This window comes from Salvelinus namaycush, chromosome 20, assembly GCF_016432855.1.
Source record: "Salvelinus namaycush isolate Seneca chromosome 20, SaNama_1.0, whole genome shotgun sequence".
NCBI classification, from domain to species: domain Eukaryota; kingdom Metazoa; phylum Chordata; class Actinopteri; order Salmoniformes; family Salmonidae; genus Salvelinus; species Salvelinus namaycush.
The window spans coordinates 15341878-15361788 of record NC_052326.1 but is presented as its reverse complement, the minus strand read 5'-3'; the positions used below and the strand labels follow the sequence as shown (position 1 = coordinate 15361788).

The 19911-nt window shown below is 44.1% G+C and overlaps 1 protein-coding gene across 6 annotated transcripts; it reads left to right on the top strand.

Annotated features, from left to right (window-relative positions):
• Positions 1–532: 532 nt before the first annotated feature.
• LOC120065073 (PHD finger protein 20-like) lies at positions 533–19826 on the top strand. 6 transcript variants are annotated; one of them, XM_039015761.1, is made up of 17 exons: positions 533–656; positions 3167–3267; positions 3457–3628; positions 3794–3878; positions 10100–10176; positions 11693–12302; positions 12535–12585; positions 12678–12947; positions 13024–13245; positions 13427–13525; positions 14318–14473; positions 15444–15622; positions 16369–16468; positions 16636–16831; positions 16955–17414; positions 17625–17790; positions 18029–19826. In XM_039015761.1, the coding sequence occupies exons 2-17, from the start codon at positions 3182–3184 to the stop codon at positions 18169–18171; spliced, it is 3072 nt and encodes a 1023-aa protein (XP_038871689.1). In that variant the 5' UTR covers positions 533–656; positions 3167–3181; the 3' UTR covers positions 18172–19826. The 6 variants fall into 6 exon arrangements, with proteins under 6 accessions (XP_038871689.1, XP_038871690.1, XP_038871693.1 ...); XM_039015762.1 differs by having other exon boundaries at positions 549–656; positions 3164–3267; XM_039015760.1 differs by lacking the exon at positions 533–656 and adding an exon at positions 1326–1753.
• Positions 19827–19911: the final 85 nt, after the last annotated feature.

Genomic DNA, 19911 nt, shown 5'->3' with positions numbered 1-19911 from the left:
TTGGGGCTATTGCCTAATAGCATTCCCCTTTATTAATGTATTGTCCAAATGTGTTGTACCGTCTGATTTTTCTGTTTGAGTATTGTAACGTAGGCCGACATGGTCCTCAGTTCTTTATGGTTGTCTTGTCATTGTCCTTATCGTCCTGGAAATTAAAACAAATATAGTGGATATTTTTGTACATAAGAATGTAATGCAGAAGTTGCAGTAAATTAACATTCTGATTTTTTAAAATAAAGTGTTAAGTCTTCTAAATAAAGAAAATATAGCCTATTTCGGAGTAAAATCGAGCACTATTCAAGAAACAATACCCTGACGATGCAGCAGCAGCCAGCCAGCAATTAGCTATGTTACTAATACGATGTAATATAGCCTAGCCTACTATTGATGTAAATTTGCCATTGGCTGTAAATGCCGTATAGGCAGGCTTACGACTGTAAAAGTAATTTACTTATGTATAGCCTGCAAATAGCCTCTACCATGCATCTCTGGAACAGAAGGTATATTTAATACATGCGTAGTTGCGCGCCGGTAGTGCGAGTGCATCGAGAAAAAATTCAACTGCGTGCTCTCGAATCAGAAGCGGAGGCACCACACGAGAGGATTTTATCACACGCTGCACATCACCATTGGAAACCCAGTATCCAGAAATCAAGGTAACATTTGACATCAGTTTTATGCAACATTTTAGTCATTAGTATTTGCGACAGAATAGAAAAGGGTTTTATGCATCAATAACACAAAACATTGTGTAATCTGAATGCGGCATGACGCTTCTGCTTCCTAAACAAATAACTTTTAAAGACTTGTAATGTAGATTTGTTTTGGCTTACGGATATCTTATACTGTTTGGTGTAAGGTAGACTCGTCATTGTTTCGGTGGCTTCAGGGAAGTTTAAAGTGCTCTATTTCCATGCCGTATTTACCGTAACAAAACGTGTGGCCAGGCGTAGAGGCCCGATCCTCTTATGAATGACAGTCTGAATGGCCTGTAAAATTTCTCAAGTCCGCCCCTATCATACCGCTTAACCAATTAGCTTTATTCAAGTCACTGACAAACTACAGTGAAATATATTCAAGACTCCTTATAGAATATCGGAAGATAAACTGTCAGAAACGAATCCACAAAAGGCAGCTTTGAATTGTATAAAATCATATGCATCTTATTTACGCCTTACTTTGGAGTGGATGCTGGGTGACTGCTGACGTGCAAGCAGCGCTGCCAAATAATGGAGAGAGAAAAACATGGCAATTTACAGGATTAGGCTATATTTCAACATTTTATCGGCAATTAGCCTTCTATGGTTATGTTACATAGTTAATGTAAAGCCATGGACTATAGTAGGCCTATAGTTGAAGCCAAGGTCCAAGTTGAAAATGATTTTCACCCTTATCGAGTCTGGGATAAACAACTGACGTGTATTGCGCGTCATTGAGGTCGCTTCCGTGCGTTTTGAGCCTCTCCACCAGAAAGAATTATGCCCTATTCGTTCACAAATGCTTCGTCGGAGTATGTGTTTATGGAACCTACATAACGTAGATTCATGTTATCCATGTATGTTACATAAGCAACTGGCCTACATAACTAGCTTAATCTAATTTCAGAGACCATTTGCATTGCTATTGTCTCCCATTGTTTCAATATGTGGAATGTTCGCCTGACCAGAAAACACGTGGGTTGCCAAGTAGTGTGAAGATATCCGGCTACTATTGTTGCATTTAAATGGACTATGCTCAAAGTCTCTACCCAAAGGTGAGTTTTTCCTCCCGAAATTAGGCTAATGTATTGCAAAGATCTGTTTAGAATCGTGTGATTGTGTTTGACAATGCTATAGGATACAAAGTATTCAGGGCGCGAGACACAATGTAACGCTCTGCAATGGACCAGACAATGGACCATTTTGAGTAGCATAGATTTTGTTTGAGCAGATTTAGTCATCAAAAGCAACATTTTTGTCAATTTGACCGAATTGGAATCCAGTCATGAATCATCACACTATGATCACTCCAGTTGGACAAAAGGATACAGAATAGAGAGTGTCGGAATTTCTAATCGTGCTGCCCAAGTCTTTGAAAGCTGTCTGGCTCTTGAACTCGTTATTAGGTACTGGCTGCACACAATTCTCGAGACAGGGATTAGACAGTATTGCTATAAAATAGATGGAGTAAGGGTTACATACAGATGCTTCAAAGAGGAAGGTTTGCGCGCTGTTGAACATTGCGTTAAGCATATAACGTTATGTGTTTCTTTGCTAAGTGTTTTCGTTGGATAAACATTGGAGCCTGATAGCCTAAATGATGGAGCAGACATATTTGCTATCATAAACGAATGTCAAGCCATTTTAAGGGTGTCAATGGGGTTATGCCATTTTTGGATGAGCACCATATTTAAGGGCCTTTCACATCGCTCATTATGTAGTACGACTTTGCTTAAATTCTTATTAAACGTCTATGTAGTGCTTATGACTACTTTATGGATGCCCTATAATGCCTTAAGTTGTTATTTCTTAGTTTTTATTTATTTAGATTATACACACTACAATGTTTACACCTATCTTTGGATGCAACAATCTAAGATTTTAGATATAGCTTAGAACTACATGGTGTCAACACACCTTTTAGACTTGGGGCTAAATTCCACTGTCTGCCTGCCAACATTGTTGCTCAGTCGTTGGTCTTTTGTAATCATTGTGGAATCCCCTCATGTGTCTACTGCTACAATACTAACTTCAGTAATTATAGTTTTTATTCCCCATGTGTCTACATACATACAGTAGTTATTGTTGGGTACACACAGTATTGTGTTCCTGTATTTATGGAATAATTCCCTTTTCTCTCAGCCATACAGACAAGCCTCATCCCTGTTCTCTCACCTCTTCCTGGCAGTCCACTCAGCAAAATGACTAAGACCCTTAGCGCCATTGTTTGTTTTCACTTTCCACCTCTATGATTCATTATGTAACAAGTAAATGCTGATCAAAAGAAATTGAGAACTAACTAAATTCTCCACTGATTATGGAGTCAGGCCTTTTTTGTATTTAAGCCAGTTCGCTCCAATCCAGTCTCTAGACCAGTACGAACTCACGTTCGTACTTGGCAGTTTTAAGAACTAGAAGTATATGTGTGTCTGGTCTTTAACCAAGTAGAACTGTGTGTCTGTCAGCAGGAGGTGGATGTGAGCATGATGAGCAAGATGCCACCTAACAGAAGAGGGATAACTTTTGAGGTGGGAGCAACGCTAGAGGCCAGAGACACCCTCAAAAACTGGTGAGTCATGCTTCTGTTCCTCCATCACTCTCTCTCATTCTCAGTACAGTATGTCTTTATCTGCCTGCACTCTCTTTGTTGCTTTCCTCAGCTATTTTTCAGTCTTTGTCTTTCTCTCTGTCTTTCTGTTATCCAGTTCAGTTGCTTTGCTCCCATCTCAGTCACCCCTCATATATCCCCTGCTCCTAGGTATCCGGCCAACATAGAGAAGATTGACTATAATGATGAGAAGATCCTGATCCACTACCGTCAGTGGAGCCACCGCTATGATGAGTGGTTTGACTGGACCAGCCCCTACCTGAGACCTGTAGAGAGGATCCAGCTGAGACGACAGGGACTGCTGGACGACGATCCTATCCCTGTAAGAGAGGGACTCTACTTACTTACTCTCCCAACTAGATCCCTACTGATTGCTCTGCTTAGCTTTACCTGGTCTTCTGTTTGCTCCGCCTACTTCTATTTGATGTCATTTGCTCAGGCTGATACTGGATCCATGTGTGACACTTCCTTTCATCTGTCTCTTCAGGGATTTCATGTAAATGACAAGGTCCTCGCCAGTTGGTCCGATTGCCGCTTCTACCCTGCCAAGGTCTTAGCAGTCAATAAAGATGGTGAGTGGTTTGGAAGTACACTCGTATGCATATTGAAGGGATTTGTGTGTTCTGTTCTGCAGAACAGTGTTCTGTACCATCACTCATTCATATATCTTTATGTACATATTCTTCATCCCTTTACACTTGTGTGTATAAGGTAGTTGTTGTGAAATTGTTAGGTTAGATTACTCGTTGGTTATTACGGCATTGTCGGAACTAGAAGCACAAGCATTTCGCTACACTCACATTAACATCTGCTAACCATGTGTATGTGACAAATAAATAATAAAATAATAGAGGACCACAATGGAAATAAGTCTCTTGACGTTTTTGTGTTAGTATCCTCAACAATTTTGTTATGTACAGTTGAAGTCGGAAGTTTACATACACTTAGGTTGGAGTCATTAAAACTCGTTTTTCAACCACTCCACAAATGTGTTATTGTAACGATCGTGATTGATATTAATATGGTTCTCAATCAGAGGAAACGTCAAACACCTGCCTCTAATTGAGAACCATATCAGGCAACACATTAAACCCAACATAGAAACACATAACATAGAATGCCCACCCCAACTCACGCCCTGACCAACTAAACACATACAAAAACAATGGAAAACAGGTCAGGAACGTGACAGAACCCCCCCTTCAAGGTGCGAACTCCGGGCGCACAACCAAAGTCTAGGGGAGGGTCTGGGTGGGCATCTGTCCACGGTGGCGGCTCCGGCTCCGGACGTGGTCCCCACCCCACCATAGTCAATCCGTAGCCTCCTCCAAATGGCCACCCTCCAAATTAACCCCACTGGATTAAGGGGCAGCACCGGACTAGGGGGCAACACCGGAATGAGGGGCAGCTCCGGACTGAGTGGCAGCACCGGACTGGCTGGCGGATCCTGGCTGGCTGGCTCTGGCGGATCCTGGCTGGCTGGCTCTGGCAGATCCTGGCTGGCTGGCTCTGGCGGATCCTGGCTGGCTGGCTCTGGCGGATCCTGGCTGGCTGGCTCTGGCGGATCCTGGCTGGCTGGCTCTGGCGGATCCTGGCTGGCTGGCTCTGGCGGCTCATGGCTGGCTGGCGGCTCTGGCTGCTCATGGCTGGCTGGCGGCTCTGGCTGCTCATGGCTGGCTGGCGGGTCTGGCTGCTCATGGCTGGCTGGCGGCTCTGGCTGCTCATGGCTGGCTGACGGCTCTGGCTGCTCATGGCTGGCTGACGGCTCTGGCTGGTCATGGCTGGCTGACGGCTCTGGCTGCTCATGGCTGGCTGACGGCTCTGGCTGCTCATGGCTGGCTGGCGGCTCTGGCTGCTCCTGTCTGGCGGAAGGCTCTGGCTGCTCCTGTCTGGCGGAAGGCTCTGGCTGCTCCTGTCTGGCGGAAGGCTCTGGCTGCTCCTGTCTGGCGGAAGGCTCTGGCTGCTCCTGTCTGGCGGAAGGCTCTGGCTGCTCCTGTCTGGCGGACGGCTCTAGCGGCTCCTGTCTGGCGGACGGCTCTAGCGGCTCCTGTCTGGCGGACGGCTCTAGCGGCTCCTGTCTGGCGGACGGCTCTGAAGGCTCAGGACAGACGGGCGGCTCTGAAGGCTCAGGACAGACGGGCGGCTCTGAAGGCTCAGTACAGACGGGCGGCTTTGAAGGCTCAGTACAGACGGGCAACTCAGGCGGCGCTTGGCAGACGGACAGCTCAGACGGCGTTGGGCAGACGGGCAGTTCAGGCGCCGCTGGGCAGACAGCAGACTCTGGCCGGCTGAGGCGCACTGTAGGCCTGGTGCCGGAACTGGAGGTACCGGGCTAAGGACACGCACCTTCAGGCTAGTGCGGGGAGCAGCAACAGGACGCACAGGACTCTGGAGGCGCACAGGAGGCTTAGTGCGTGGAGGAGGAACAGGGCTCTGGAGAGAAACAGGGCTCTGGAGACGCACAGGAGGCTTAGTGCGTGGAGGAGGAACAGGGCTCTGGAGACGCACAGGAAGCCTGGTGCGTGGTGTAAGCACTGGTGGTACTGGGCTGGGGCGGGGAGGTGGCGCCGGATATACCGGACCATGCAGGCGTACTGGCTCCCTTGAGCACTGAGCCTGCCCAACCTTACCTGGTTGTATGCTCCCCGTAGCCCGACCAGTGCGGGGAGGTGGAATAACCCGCACTGGGCTATGTAGGCGAACCGGGGACACCATGCGTAAGGCTGGTGCCATGTATGCCGGCCCGAGGAGACGCACTGGTGGCCAGATGCGTTGGGCCGGCTTCATGACATCCGGCTCAATACTCAATCTAGCCCTGCCAGTGCGGGGAGGTGGAATAACCCGCACCGGGCTAAGCACACGTACAGGAGACACCGTGCGCTTTACCGCATAACACGGTGTCTGCCCGTATTCTCGCTCTCCACGGTAAGCTCGGGGAGTTGGTGCAGGTCTCCTACCTGACTTCGCCACACTCCCTTGTAGCCCCCCCCCCCCCCCCCCCCCCAAGAAATTTTTGGGCTTGACTCACAGGCTTCCGTGCTAGCCGCGTACCCTCATAACGCCGGTTCCTCTCTCCGGTTGCCTCTGCTCTCCTAACTGCCTCCAGCTGTTCCCATGGGAGGCGATCTCTTCCAGCCAGGATCTCCTCCCATGTGTAGCAACCCTTGCCGTCCAAAACTTCCTCCCATGTCCATTCCTCCTTCTTGCGCTGTTGCTGCTGCCCGTTAACCCGCTGCTTGATCCTTCGTTGGTGGGTGATTCTGTAACGATCGTCTATAGGTGATTGAGCGGACCAATGCGCAGCGAGTGCTGAATACATAATGAATTTATTAAATCAAGACGACGAACACGAAGAACACTTGATAACTACAAAATAATAAACGATGTGAACAAACCTGAACTAGAGAACATATAACATGAATGCACGAACAGGAAGGAACACACGAAAATGAATGAAAGAACGAAACGAAACGAAACAGTACCGTGTGGTGCGACATACACAGACACAGCAACAATCACCCACAAACAAACAGTGAGAACAGCCTACCTTAATATGGTTCTCAATCAGAGGAAACGTCAAACACCTGCCTCTAATTGAGAACCATATCAGGCAACACATTAAACCCAACATAGAAACACATAACATAGAATGCCCACCCCAACTCACGCCCTGACCAACTAAACACATACAAAAACAATGGAAAACAGGTCAGGAACGTGACACTTATTAATAACTTATTATGGCTGGTGGCAGTATTGAGTAGCTTGGATGAATAAGGTGCCCAGAGTAAACTGCCTGCTACTCAGTCCCAGAAGCTAAGATGTGCATATTATTAGTATATTTGGATAGAAAACTCTGAAGTTTCTAAAACTGTTTGAATGATGTCTGTGAGTATAACAGAACTCATATGGCAGTCAAAAACCTGAGAAAAAATCCAACCAGGAAGTTGGAAATCTGAGGTTTGTAGTTTTTCAAATCATTGCCTATCGAATATACAGTGGGATATTGGTCATATTGCACTTCCTACGGCTTCCACTAGATGTCAACAGTCTTTAGAACCTTGTTTGATGCTTCTACTGTGAAGGAGGGGGGACTGAGGGCTCTTTGAGTCAGGGGTCTGGCAGAGTGCCGTGAGCTGACCATGTGCGTTCACGTGAGAGTTAGCTTGAGTTCCATTGCATTTCTGAAGACAAAGGAATTCTCCGGTTGAAACATTATTGAAGATTTATGATAAAAACATCCTAAAGATTGATTCTATACATCGTTTGACATGTTTCTACGGACTGTAACGGAACTTTTGGACGTTGTCTGCTCGCGCCTCATGAATTTGGATTACTGGGCTAAACGCGCAAACAAAAAGGAGGTATTTGGACATAAATTATGTACTTTACCGAACAAATCAAACATTTATTGTGGAACTGGGATTCCTGGGAGTGCATTCTGATGAAGATCATCAAAGGTAAGTGAATATTTATAACGCTATTTCTGACTTCTGTTGACTCCAACATGGTTTTGTTGTCTGAGCGCTGTACTCAGATTATTGCATGGTTTGCTTTTTCCGTAAAGTTTTTTTGAAATCTGACACGGTGGTTGCATTAAGGAGAAGTATATCTCTAATTCTGTGCATAACACTTGTGTCTTATATTAAAGTTTATGATGACTATTTCTGTAAATTGATGTGGCTCTCTGCAAAATCACTGGATGTTTTGAAGCAAAACATTACTGAACGTAACGCGCCAATGTAAACAGATTTTTGGATATAAATATGCACTTTATCGAACAAAACATGTATTGTGTAACATGAAGTCCTATGTGTGTCATCTGATGAAGATCATCAAAGGTTAGTGATTCATTTTATATCTATTTCTGCTTTTTGTGACTCCTGTCTTTGGCTGGAAAAATGGCTGTGTTTTTATGTGACTAGGTACTGACCTAACATAATCGTTAGGTGTGCTTTTGTCGTAAAGCCTTTTTGAAATCGGACACTGTGGTGGGATTAACAACACGTTTATCTTTAAAATGGTGTGAAATACTTGTATGTTGGAGGAGTTTTAATTATGAGATTTCTGTTTGAATTTGGCACCCTGCGCTTTCACTGGCTGTTGTCAAATCGATCCCGTTAGCCGATCTCAGCCATAAGACGTTTTAACAAACTATAGTTTTGGCAAGTCAGTTAGAACATCTATTTTGTGCATGACACAAGTCATTTTTCCAACAATTGTTTACAGACAGATTATTTCACTTGTAATTCACTGTCTCACAATTCCAGTGGGTCAGAAGTTTACATACACTAAATTGACTGTGCCTTTAAACAGCCTGGAAAATTCCAGAAAATGATGTCATGGCTTTAGAAGCTTCTGATAGGCTAATTGACATAATTTGAGTTAATTGGAGGTGTACCTGTGGATGTATTGCAAGGCCTACCTTCAAACTCAGTGCCTCTTTGCTTGACATCATGGGAAAATCAAAAGAAATCAGCGAAGACCTCAGAAAAAATATTGTAGACCTCCACAAGTCTGGTTCATCCTTGGGAGCAATTTCCAAATGCCTGAAGGTACCACGTTAATCTGTACAAACAATAGTACGAAAGTATAAACACCATGGGACCACACAGCCATCATACCGCTCAGGAAGGAGACGCATTCTGTCTCCTAGAGATGAACGTACTTTGGTGCGAAAAGTGCAAATCAATCAAAGAACAGCAGCAAAGGACCTTGTGAACTGCTGGAGGAAACAGGTACAAAAGTATCTATATCCACAGTAAAACGAGTCCTATATCGACATAACCTGAAAGGCTGCTTAGCAAGGAAGAAGCCACTGCTCCAAAACCGACATAAAAAAGCCAGACTACGGTTTGAACTGCACATGGGGACAAAGATCGTACTTTTTGGAGAAATGTCTTCTGGTCTGATGAAACAAAAATAGAACTGTTTGGCCATAATGACCATAGTTATGTTTGGAGGAAAAAGGTGGAGGCTTGCAAGCCGAAGAACACCATCCCAACCGTGAAGCATGGGGATGGCAGCATCATGTTGTGGGGGTGCTTTGCAGCAGGAGGGACTGGTGCACTTCAAAATAGATGGCATCATGAGGCAGGAAAATTATTTTGATATATTGAAGCAACATCTGAAGACATCAGTCAGGAAGTTAAAGCTTAGTCGCAAATGGGTCTTCCAAATGGACAATGACCCCAAGCATACTTCCAAAGTTGTGGCAAAATGGCTTAAAGACAACAAAGTTAAGGTATTGGAGTGGCCATCACAAAGCCCTGACCTCAATGCTATAGAAAATTTGTGGGCAGAACTGAAAAAGTGTGTGCGAGAAACCTGACTCAGTTACACCAGCTCTGTCAGGAGGAATGGGCCAAAATTCACCCAACTTATTGTGGTGGAAGGCTACCCGAAATGTTTGACCCAAGTTAAATAATTTAAAGGCATTGCTACCAAATACTAATTGAGTATGTAAACTTCTGACCCACTGGGAATGTGATGAAAGAAATAAAAGCTGAAATAAATCATTCTCTTATTATTCTGACATTTCACATTCTTAAAATAAAGTGGTGATACTAACTGACCTAAGACAGGGAATTTTTTACTTGGATTAAATGTCAGGAATTGTGAAAGACTGAGTTTAAATGTATTTGGTTAAGGTTTATGTAAACTTCCGACTTCAACTGTATATATACAGTACCAGTCAAAAGTTTGGAGATATATGTTGCCTGGTGTAACATTTTTAAGTTGTTAAATAAAATAAAGCATCAACCTGATCCATCTGATCTCCATTTGCCCTCAGCATCTTACAGTGTGAAGTTTTATGATGGAGTCGTCCAGACAGTGAAGGGGATCCACGTGAAGCCTTTTGTCAGAGAGGTGAGCTCTTTGTTTCCTTCTCTCAGCAGGGACTGTCAATTGTTTCTACCTGCTCAAAGGGCACATACAGTGCCTTCAGAAAGTATTCACACCCCTTGACTTTTTCCACATTTTGTTGTGACAAAATGAGTTTAAAATTGATTAAATTGACATTTTGTGTCAATGGCCTACACACAATACCCCATAATGTCAAAGTGGAATTATGTTTTTAGAAATGTTTACAAATTAATAAATGAACAGTTGAAACGTCTTGAGTCAATAAGTATTCAACCCCTTTGTTATGGCATGCCTAAATAAGTTCAAGAGTAAAAATGTGTTTAACAAGTCACATAATAAGTTGCATGAACACACTGTGTGCAATAATAGTGTTTAACATGATTTTTTTATTGACTACCTCATCTCTGTACTACCACATCAAATTATCTGTAAGGTCCGTCAGTCGAGCAGTGAATTTCAAACACAGATTCAACCACAAAGATCAGGGAGGTGTCTGGTCACAAAGAAGGGCACCTATTGGTAGATGGGTAAAAATAACAACATTGTAGTTACTCCACAATACTAACCTAATTGACAGACTGAAAAGAATGAAGCCTGTATAGAATAAAAATATTCCAAAACATGCATTCGGTTTGCAATAAGGCACTAAAGTAAAACTGCAAAAAATGTGGCAAAGAAGTGAACTTTATGTAATGAATACAAAGCGTTATGTCCAACACATCACTGAGAACCACTCTTCATATTTTCAAGCGTGGTGGTGGCTGCATCATGTTATGGGTATGCTTGTCATCTGCAAGAACTAGAGTTTTTTAGGATAAAAAGAAACAGAATAGAGCTAAGCACAGGCAAAATCCTAGAGGAAAACCTGGTTCAGTCTGCTTTCCAACAGACAATGGGAGACAAATTCACATATCAGCAGGATAATAACCTAAAACACAAGGCCAAATATACACTGGAGTTGTTTACGAAGATGACATTGAATGTTCCTGGGTGGCTTTGATACAGTTTTAACTTAAATCAGCTTGAAAATCTATGGCAAGACTTGAAAATGGCTGTCTAGTAATGATCAACAACCAACTTGACAGAGGTTGAAGAATTTTTAAAAGAACAATGTGCAAATATTGTACAATCCAGGTGTGCAAAGCTCTTAGAGACTTACCCAAAAAGACTCCAGCTGTAATCGCTGCCAAAGGTGATTCTGACATGTATGGACTTGGGTGTACATACTTATGTAAATGAGATATTTCTGTATTTCGTATTCAATAAATGTGCAAAAATGTATAAAAACATGTTTTCACTTTGTCATTATGGTGTATTGTGTGTAGATGGGTGAGAATTTTTTTTAAAATTCAGGCTGTAACACAACAAAATGTGGAATAAGTCAAGGGGTATGAATACTTTCTTTAGGCACTGTCTCTGTTCATTTTGTGTTGGCTTCCCATGCAAAGGGTCACATTTCTGTGGGTCATACTTTGCATTATTTTCATCTCTTTTCATCCCCCTCTCTTCCTGGAAATAGAGAGGAGGAGGGAAGACTCGGTCTGCTGAGAGGAACGGAGTCAGGAAGCACCAGAATGGCAGAGACAGGAGGCCTCAGGAAAACAGCCCCAAGAATAAAAGGGCCAGACGCAGTACCTCTGACCTGGAGGGAGACAGTGAGACCGAGGATAATAATGATGTTGATGAATGGGACAAGAGGGAGGAACAGGAGAAGACCAAGAGGAAGGATGGTGAGGTGGATGTCACCAAAGAGAGTCCACCCGCGATTAAGCAGGAGGAGCATACAGAGCAGCATGCAGGACAGAACGACGTCCGGGATCACATGACAGCCACTGTGGGCCCGAACGGAGTGAAGGTGGAAGAAGACCGAGGACAGAGTGAGGAGAGGTCTACTCATAATTTAAATGGAGGGATAAAAAAAGAGGTGGAAATGAAAACTGAGTACACAGTCCTGAGCTCACCAAATGAACCTAAGCTATCCACTGAGCCACCCAATCAGATGTCAACACTGACAGGGCCAGTGTCTATCCCATTACCCTCAGCTTTGTCCACCAATGACGGAGTGGAGCAGAAGGCAGCGAGCCAACCGGATAGCTCAAAATCTGCACCACTGGACGTCCCAGTGAAACGTAAGACAACCCTCTTCAGAAAATCACTATACAAAAGGACTTATTCCCAAATAATGGAAGCTGTCACTGCAGTTATATTTCAAGGTTCTGTCCACATTTCAAGTCGTCAAAATAGTATAGGTTTGAATATATTTATGAGAATTCTGAAAGAGTGAAGTGTTTTTAATTTGTTGTTGAACGTCGTCAGTCAGTGATTGTCAGTTTTATATGGTCTCTTTGTCTTTTGTTCCAGCAATAAGGAAGCAGGGTTTTCACAACCCCAATAGATTCAGCAGAGAGCCATGTGAGTTCTCCCCCTGCACTGTGTTAGATCAGTTTACATGTTTCTTTCCACTACTAGCTGTTTGTCCTTACATGTCTCCATTGTGTTTTCAGTGTACAGAGTGATCAAAAACCAGCCTCCCCCAGTCCTGTCCATCAACTTGGACCACAACCCGTTTAAATGCAGCGCTGTGGGTTGCACCAAGTCGTTCCGCAAGGCCAAACTGCTTCACTACCACATGAAGTACTACCACGGAGAGGACCAGCAGCTAGAGGACGACCTCAGCCCCACCAGGAGCGTCCAGACCCAGGCCTCAGAGAAGCACCCCTCCCCTACCACTCTGGAGAGTCCTAAGAGGAGACGCACCTTCTCTGCCTCAATGCGTAAGTGTAAACAAATGGCTGTAGATAGATTTACCCAAAGTTTTAGTCATAATAATGTTTTTTCTATGCATGGCAGACTCCACTGTGCACAGTCCTATCAGAACTCCCCCGTCTCCACGTAGTGAGGCAAAAACAATGAGCAGACGCACGTCAGTGCCACCTGCTGTCAGCACAGAGCCAACACAGAGCCAGCAGCAGAGGGCACTGCTGAGGGAGAAGAGCAAAGAGAACCAGCTGGACAGGAATGGCCAGAGACCGGTGGCGACAGAGACGTTTATGAGCAGTGGCATGGACTTAGGTGTGTATAAAATGGAGACGTGGAAAGATCTAAAGAGAGGGCTTAAATAGGTCAATAATGTTCACTTTCTCTAAATGTGACACAACAGGAATATTGTGAAATTTGACATGCTCTAGTGTTTGTAACGCGTTCAGGATCTAAAGCACTCTCTTAACTCTTGGTTCACTCTGTGTCACTCCAGGATTGGTGAAAGAACGAGACCGGCTGAAGGATAAGAAACAGACCGACTTCCTTCACGTTAAACTGAAGAAAAAGAAGAAGAAAAAGAAGGCCAAGTCTGGTAAGAAGGGGACTCTAGTCACCCTACTGTTCTGAATGGGGCTTGTGTCCTGTTGATCAGCTGCATGTGCAACGCTTCATTCAGGCCGTGGGAAGGCCCCTGAGCACAGAGCCATCCTGCATTCCTCTTGGTGTGGTAGGTGTAGGTCTGTGTTGGATTATCACTAAAACTACCTGTCCTCACTACTGGCCTATACCGCTTCATCAGTCAAATAGCCACTGCTCATTTCATTTGCATCAGCAGTCTTGTGCTTTTACCTCCTTTTTCACTGACTTTTAATGATTTGCACATCTTTGGCTCATGTTTGGTTCATATAATAACACATTAGGCTAGGAAGGCCTTTATTATGGATTTAATAATCATCTCACTAATCTGTGAAAAGTCTAATGCTGACCACAGGCCACTGTGACAGCACTTCTCTAACCAAGTTTGAACCGCTATTGGTCTATTGATCTATTTTAAATTCACTGTGAGTGTGGATAACACTTGTTATAACACCTTTTATGAGGATAGTTTATTCACTATGCACAATTAGACTATATTTACATTGTTTTGGCCAGTTCACCTCTCAGAAATACTCAAGTAGAGGTATTTCCATTTATGGTTTCTTTGTTATAAGGAAATATTTCCCTACCAATAATAGTATCTTTAGCTGTAAACATCAGAATTCTGTTTTATATAGTGTCTGTTTGTCCCCCCCAATAGAGTTATCTCTTGTTTGTCCTCATCAGCAAGTCCAAAGTTGACATTTTGTTCTGCGTCTGCTTCCCCCTCCCTCCCCTTTATTAACAGAGTACACAGGTAGTGAGGAGAATATTGACATCTCAATATTTGATCTCCAGTCCAAATTGAATTTGCCACTCAAATTCCCCCTCTCACACAATCACAAGCCTGAGTCATACCACTGCAGGCCCGGATACAACCAGTCAGAGCAGATACACGTGGATGGTGGGTATCAGTGTGTGTATGTTATGTGTGTGTGTGTGTGTGTGTCGCTCTCTCCCTTTTGCCATTATTCTTTGCCTGGTTTCAATCCAAGTCATTTGTCCTTGGCTTCAACCTGTATCTTTTCAATTCTGTATTAAACCAATGTTGCTCATTATTTTCCACACTTTCTGGCGTGAAAAGCAAACAAACTGTTATCACAGTTGAGGACTGATTCTATGGTTTATTGATAGAATCAAGGGCCTTTTTTTTGCTGCTATGGCTTGCTTTATACTCGTTATTGTGCAACATACGGTTTGTTATAAGTCCAACCCACAGAGCTATGCATAAGGGATATACAGGTAACTGCCAAATGAAAGGAAACACCAACAAAGTGTCTTACTAGGACGTTGTGCCACCACAAGATTCCAGAACAGCATATATGTGCCGTGGCATAGAGACACACACACACACACCCTTTAAACCCCTATGCTCCTTTGAGACCCCTCTTAAAGTCACTGAGATCTCTTCTTCTAGCCATGGTAGCCAAAATAATGGGCAACTGGGTATTTTTATACATGACCCTAAGCATGATTGGATGGTTAATTGCTTAATTAACTCAGGAACCACACCTGTGTAGAAGCACCTGCTTTCAATATACTTTGTATCCCTCATTTACTCAAGTGTTTCCTTTATTTTGGCACTTAAATGTACGTTAAAATACTGTGGATGAAATTAGCTATAGTTTCCTCCTATATTTTCTACCATTATTGCTGGTGTTACAATATTCTCTTCATCAAACACGTCATTTGGATGTAAATGATATTATCTTCTGGGGACTCACATTGAGAAATATACTGTTTGGTATGAAACTAGCTCATGGAAGAAATATAGATGTCTGTAGTATTGTAATGTTTCTAAAAGAGATGAGAGTCATCTTGACCAGGATTGTTTGTATTAGTTAACCTTTTCCATTCCTTGATTTCCCCTCTAGATGAGGATAGCATCAGTGATTGGTCAACTGACAGCTGTGGGTGGAGTGATGAGCAGGGGGCGGAGCTGGACGTCACTACTCCACCCCTGAATCTGGGCTCTGTTGCCTTGGAGACGGGCGCTCAGGAGATTGTGCGTTGCGTCTGTGAGGTGGAAGAGGAAAACGACTTCATGATACAAGTGAGCTACCTTGGGGTTTTACCTGGCTCTAGCCCAAACCTCCCTCCAATACACATCAGTGAGACTGCGAGACTAGTGGATTCCTACCAACTATATATTTAAATCAATCACATTTGTCAAATGGCACCTAATCTCTCGGAGACAGATTCTGCGTGTAAACCCAAGAATCTGTCGCGACAGGATGGAATGCGTAGGTTAACGAGCAGCAGTAGTTCAGGTGTTATGATAGTGATGGTTTGACGATACTGATGGTGTGCCGGGACTTTTACCGTTGTGACTAGATGGAGTTAGGACTACAGTTGGGTTAGGCCTCAGGCCTACTGGATGGAGTTAGGCCTCATGTTGGGACTACACTTATTGACAATTGGAGCATTTTCACTAAGCCTAACCCTTTTCCTACCCTTAACCTCATTCACATAACCTGCTACGTTAATTCTCCCAACTTGCCGTGTTAGTTCTAACCTGCTATGTAAACAAACCATCAGCCTTGACAAACTATCAGTGTCACCACATCAGTGTTTGGGTTTTCATCCCTGATTATTTGGACGTATCAGGGTTGGGGAAAGGCAGTCCTTAAACGATAGTTCTGGAGTTAACCCGAGATTAAATAGCACCTAACTGAAGGCCAAGCCCATCTCTGATTCTCTGAAGCAAGCTCAGGCCAACCATTGGCCAAAACTTTGATTTGCATGATTAAGTAGTTGATAGTAACTCTGCTCCCTGGCCTTGTCTCTCGTCTCCCCCAGTGTGAGGAGTGTCTGTGCTGGCAGCATGGCACCTGCATGGGCCTCCTGGAGGAGAACGTCCCAGACAAATACGCCTGCTACGTCTGCCGAGACCCACAAGGTGAGAGCCAGAAACACACAACTGGGATTGCTAGTAAATCCATCGCAGGTTTCTCCACAGGCGTTTAAAAGAGGCTCACACTAAACTAAATAAGCCAGTACATTTAACTGTAATTTTTCTGGATTTGTCTTATGATATCATGTGAGCCTTCATGATCTTTGTTCCAGGTCAGAGGCAGAGCCTGCGGTACTGGTATGACCGTGATTGGCTGAGCAGCGGTCACATGTACGGTCTGTCCTTCTTGGATGAAAACTACTCCCACCAGAATGCAAAGAAGATTGCAGCAACACACCAGCTACTAGGAGACGTCCACCGTGTGGTGGAGGTGCTCAATGGCCTGCAGCTCAAGATGAGCATCCTACAGTAAGTAGAGGAATAGAATGGGAAAAACTATCTATCTATACACTAATATGAATGAATATCTTATATCCTTATAAAATGGGTAGAGTCTGTATGGAGTCTGAATGCCCCTGTGTGGCCCTGTAGTACCCAAACCCACCCAGACTTGCGGCTGTGGTGCCAGCCCTGGAAGCGGGCAGAGAGGCCCTGGAGGAGAGACGGCTCGGGGACGGGCACCGACGCAGCACCGTCTCCAGCGCCAACAGACGAGGGCTCAGAGAGGGACCACAAGAGTCTTGCGCGTGGGGGAGCAGAAGCTCTGATGTCAGCCGCCATGGAGAAGCTCAGTCGAGCCTCCTCTTCCACCTTCTCGCCCTACCAGTCGTTCCAGGACTCGTACATCATGAGTGAGCACTGCTACCAGAAGCCGCGGGCGTACTACCCTGCGGTGGAGCAGAGGCTGGTGGTGGAGACCACACGGAGGGGCTCTGAGCTGGAGGACAGCCTGAGGAGTACTGAGGACCTGCTGGAGAGAGAGCAGCGCTATGGAGGCATGCTAGAGACAGCCAGGCCCAAAGCCCATACACACCTGAACACTCACACCAAGGTTAGTGCTGTTTCAGCCCACACACACACTCCGTTCTATTTCAGCCAGTGATGTAGTGGTTAAACAATAGGTGGGTTTACAACTGTGATCGCCGGTTCTTGTTAAAAAACTAAAGCTTCCTATACTCTCTATCCATACATCCTGCATGCACAATACTATAGATTGGTAGTCAACCTTATGACTGAAGCATCCTCTTTCCCATGTGTCCAGGGTTCAGATGTTGGTCGCTGGGGCCAGGCCGAGGTGAAGATGGAGGGAGGGGACGGAGACGGCAGTAGCCAGCAGCACCAGTGGCAGATCAACCTGCTGGATCACATAGATGCCGTACAGGAAGAGGTCACTCACAGGATGGACTTCATCGAGAGGGAGCTGGATGGTGAGGCATGCCCTTTGTTTTCTGTCAGCAAGTAAAGCGTTTTGTGATGCCACTGATTGTATATGTACAATGGGGAAAAGGATAGAATTTCAAGAAAAACAACTCAAGACATTGGCCTCTTACCTGTCACAAAGGTGTAGCCACAATCAATACATCTACTGTATATTATAGGTTCCTCTCAGCTATGCATTTTACATGAGTGATTGACAGTGTTGTCTGTTCCATCTTTCCTCCTCAGTGTTGGAGAGTTGGCTGGACTACACAGGGGAGCTGGAGCCCCCAGAGCCTCTGGCCCGCCTGCCTCAGCTTAAACACAGCATGAAGCTGCTGTTAACGGAGCTGGCCAAGGTGCAGCAGATTGCCCTGTGCTGCTCCACATGAGGGCGCCAGTGAGCAGTGTGACATCCATATTCACAGACCAACACAGCACTCCCAAGAGACAATGCAGTGGAGAGCAACACTCACTGGTCTATCTATGGCATTTGGGGGTTGGACTGAGGAGAAATGACCAGATAATTTAATGCAAATGCACTTTCAGTATACTGCAGACTAGTGGGAGCATTTCATGGCATGGGGTAAAATGCTTGAGGATGACAGTTGGTGTTCCTCTGTAAGGCCTCTAGTCTGTACAGGGAAAAGCCCACATAATGGAAATGTGCTGTATCATGGTCATTGCAGTAGGTATTGGATGGAGTCAATACAAGAGAGAACAAACGGGGACAGTTTATGATCGGATGGGTTTTGTTGGTGCAAACATGCATCATATTAATGCCTTGGTCTGAGGTTTTGTTTGAAGCTTGCTGTCATGTACTCCACAAATGGATGACCTGTACTATGTATTCAAAGACCTCACCTGAACTTCTGATAGACACACTGTCAATATTCATAATGACAGCTGTTGGAAACACTGTCCTTGGAGCCATATTTTGCAACTCTTTTTCCTTTCTCAATATTGTAAAGTACTTAGTCATTGATAATCTCGCATAATTATTAAGCTTATGTTTGCTGATCATGTGGATTGTTTTACAGAGCACAACCTTAATAAGGTTATAAATAGGGTGTGACAATACAAACTATATTCTTATATAATGGCACTGTATAGATAAGATTCATCTTTCAGATTTTACGTAGTGAATTTTTACTTTGTCTGTATTATAGACACTGGAGGGACAGTACACAGTTTGATGACGAGTGACGTTTCTGGATTTTTGTTTTCATATTGTTTAAATGTGGTTTCTTTCCAAAGCTAATGTCACTGTTGTATTTTGTTGATTCTGTGTATCTTCTCTTCTATCCTATTCACTCTCGTCTCGCGATATCGTCGCTCGAGTTCCTGCCCTACTACTTTGCAGATGCATACCAGATCTTAGAACGCCTGCAATAGGTGTAACATTTTAGCTAACCACCTCATATGATATAGCAATCTAGTGCCCGACTGCAGTCTGACGTGGCACACAGCCATTGGTAAATGCAATGCCTGCCCTGCACATCTAGTCGGGCAGGAACTCGACCTTCAACTTTGCTTCACTTGTAGCCTTTGACTTTTGGCTTACTGCAAATGTTTGTGGAAATGTCTGCTACAACCTCAGCATTTTGTGTTCTGTTCTCAGTGGAAGACTTGTAACAGATCCACGATTTTCCTTTTCTTGTATTTTACCTGTACTGTTTATTTGCAATATTTTGTATTTCTTGTGTAAATACATCTGAATGTTTCCTGGGATGACTTTGTATTGATGGTTATTTTTAAACATAGTCCTCCAAAGAGCCATACTGTACTAGTGGGTCAACCAGGTTAAGAACCAAACAAGATGTTGAAAAATGCAACAGATATGCTGGTACATAAATACACTACTATATCTCATTGATATACAGTGCATTCAGAAAGTATTCAGACCCCTTGACTTTTTCCATATTTTGTTACGTTATAGCCTTATTCTAAAATTGATTTTTTTTTAATGTTTCAATGACAAAGCGAAAAAGGGTTCTTATTTTTTCTTTCATGTATTAAAAATTAAAAAACATATCTGCATCCTGTTTCCATTGATCATCCTTGAGATGTTTCTACAACTTGGAGTCCACCTGTGGTAAATTCAATTGATTGAACTTGATTTGGAAAGGCAT

Bases quoted from the DNA above. Each gene is read 5' to 3' on its own strand.
- LOC120065073 (XM_039015759.1), top strand. From the start codon at position 1,724: ATGGACTATGCTCAAAGTCTCTACCCAAAG. The intron at 13,526-14,317 runs GTAAGAAGGGGA...CTTTATTAACAG, and splicing joins GAAAAAGAAGGCCAAGTCTG to AGTACACAGGTAGTGAGGAG. The intron at 16,832-16,954 runs GTAAGTAGAGGA...GTGGCCCTGTAG, and splicing joins CTCAAGATGAGCATCCTACA to TACCCAAACCCACCCAGACT.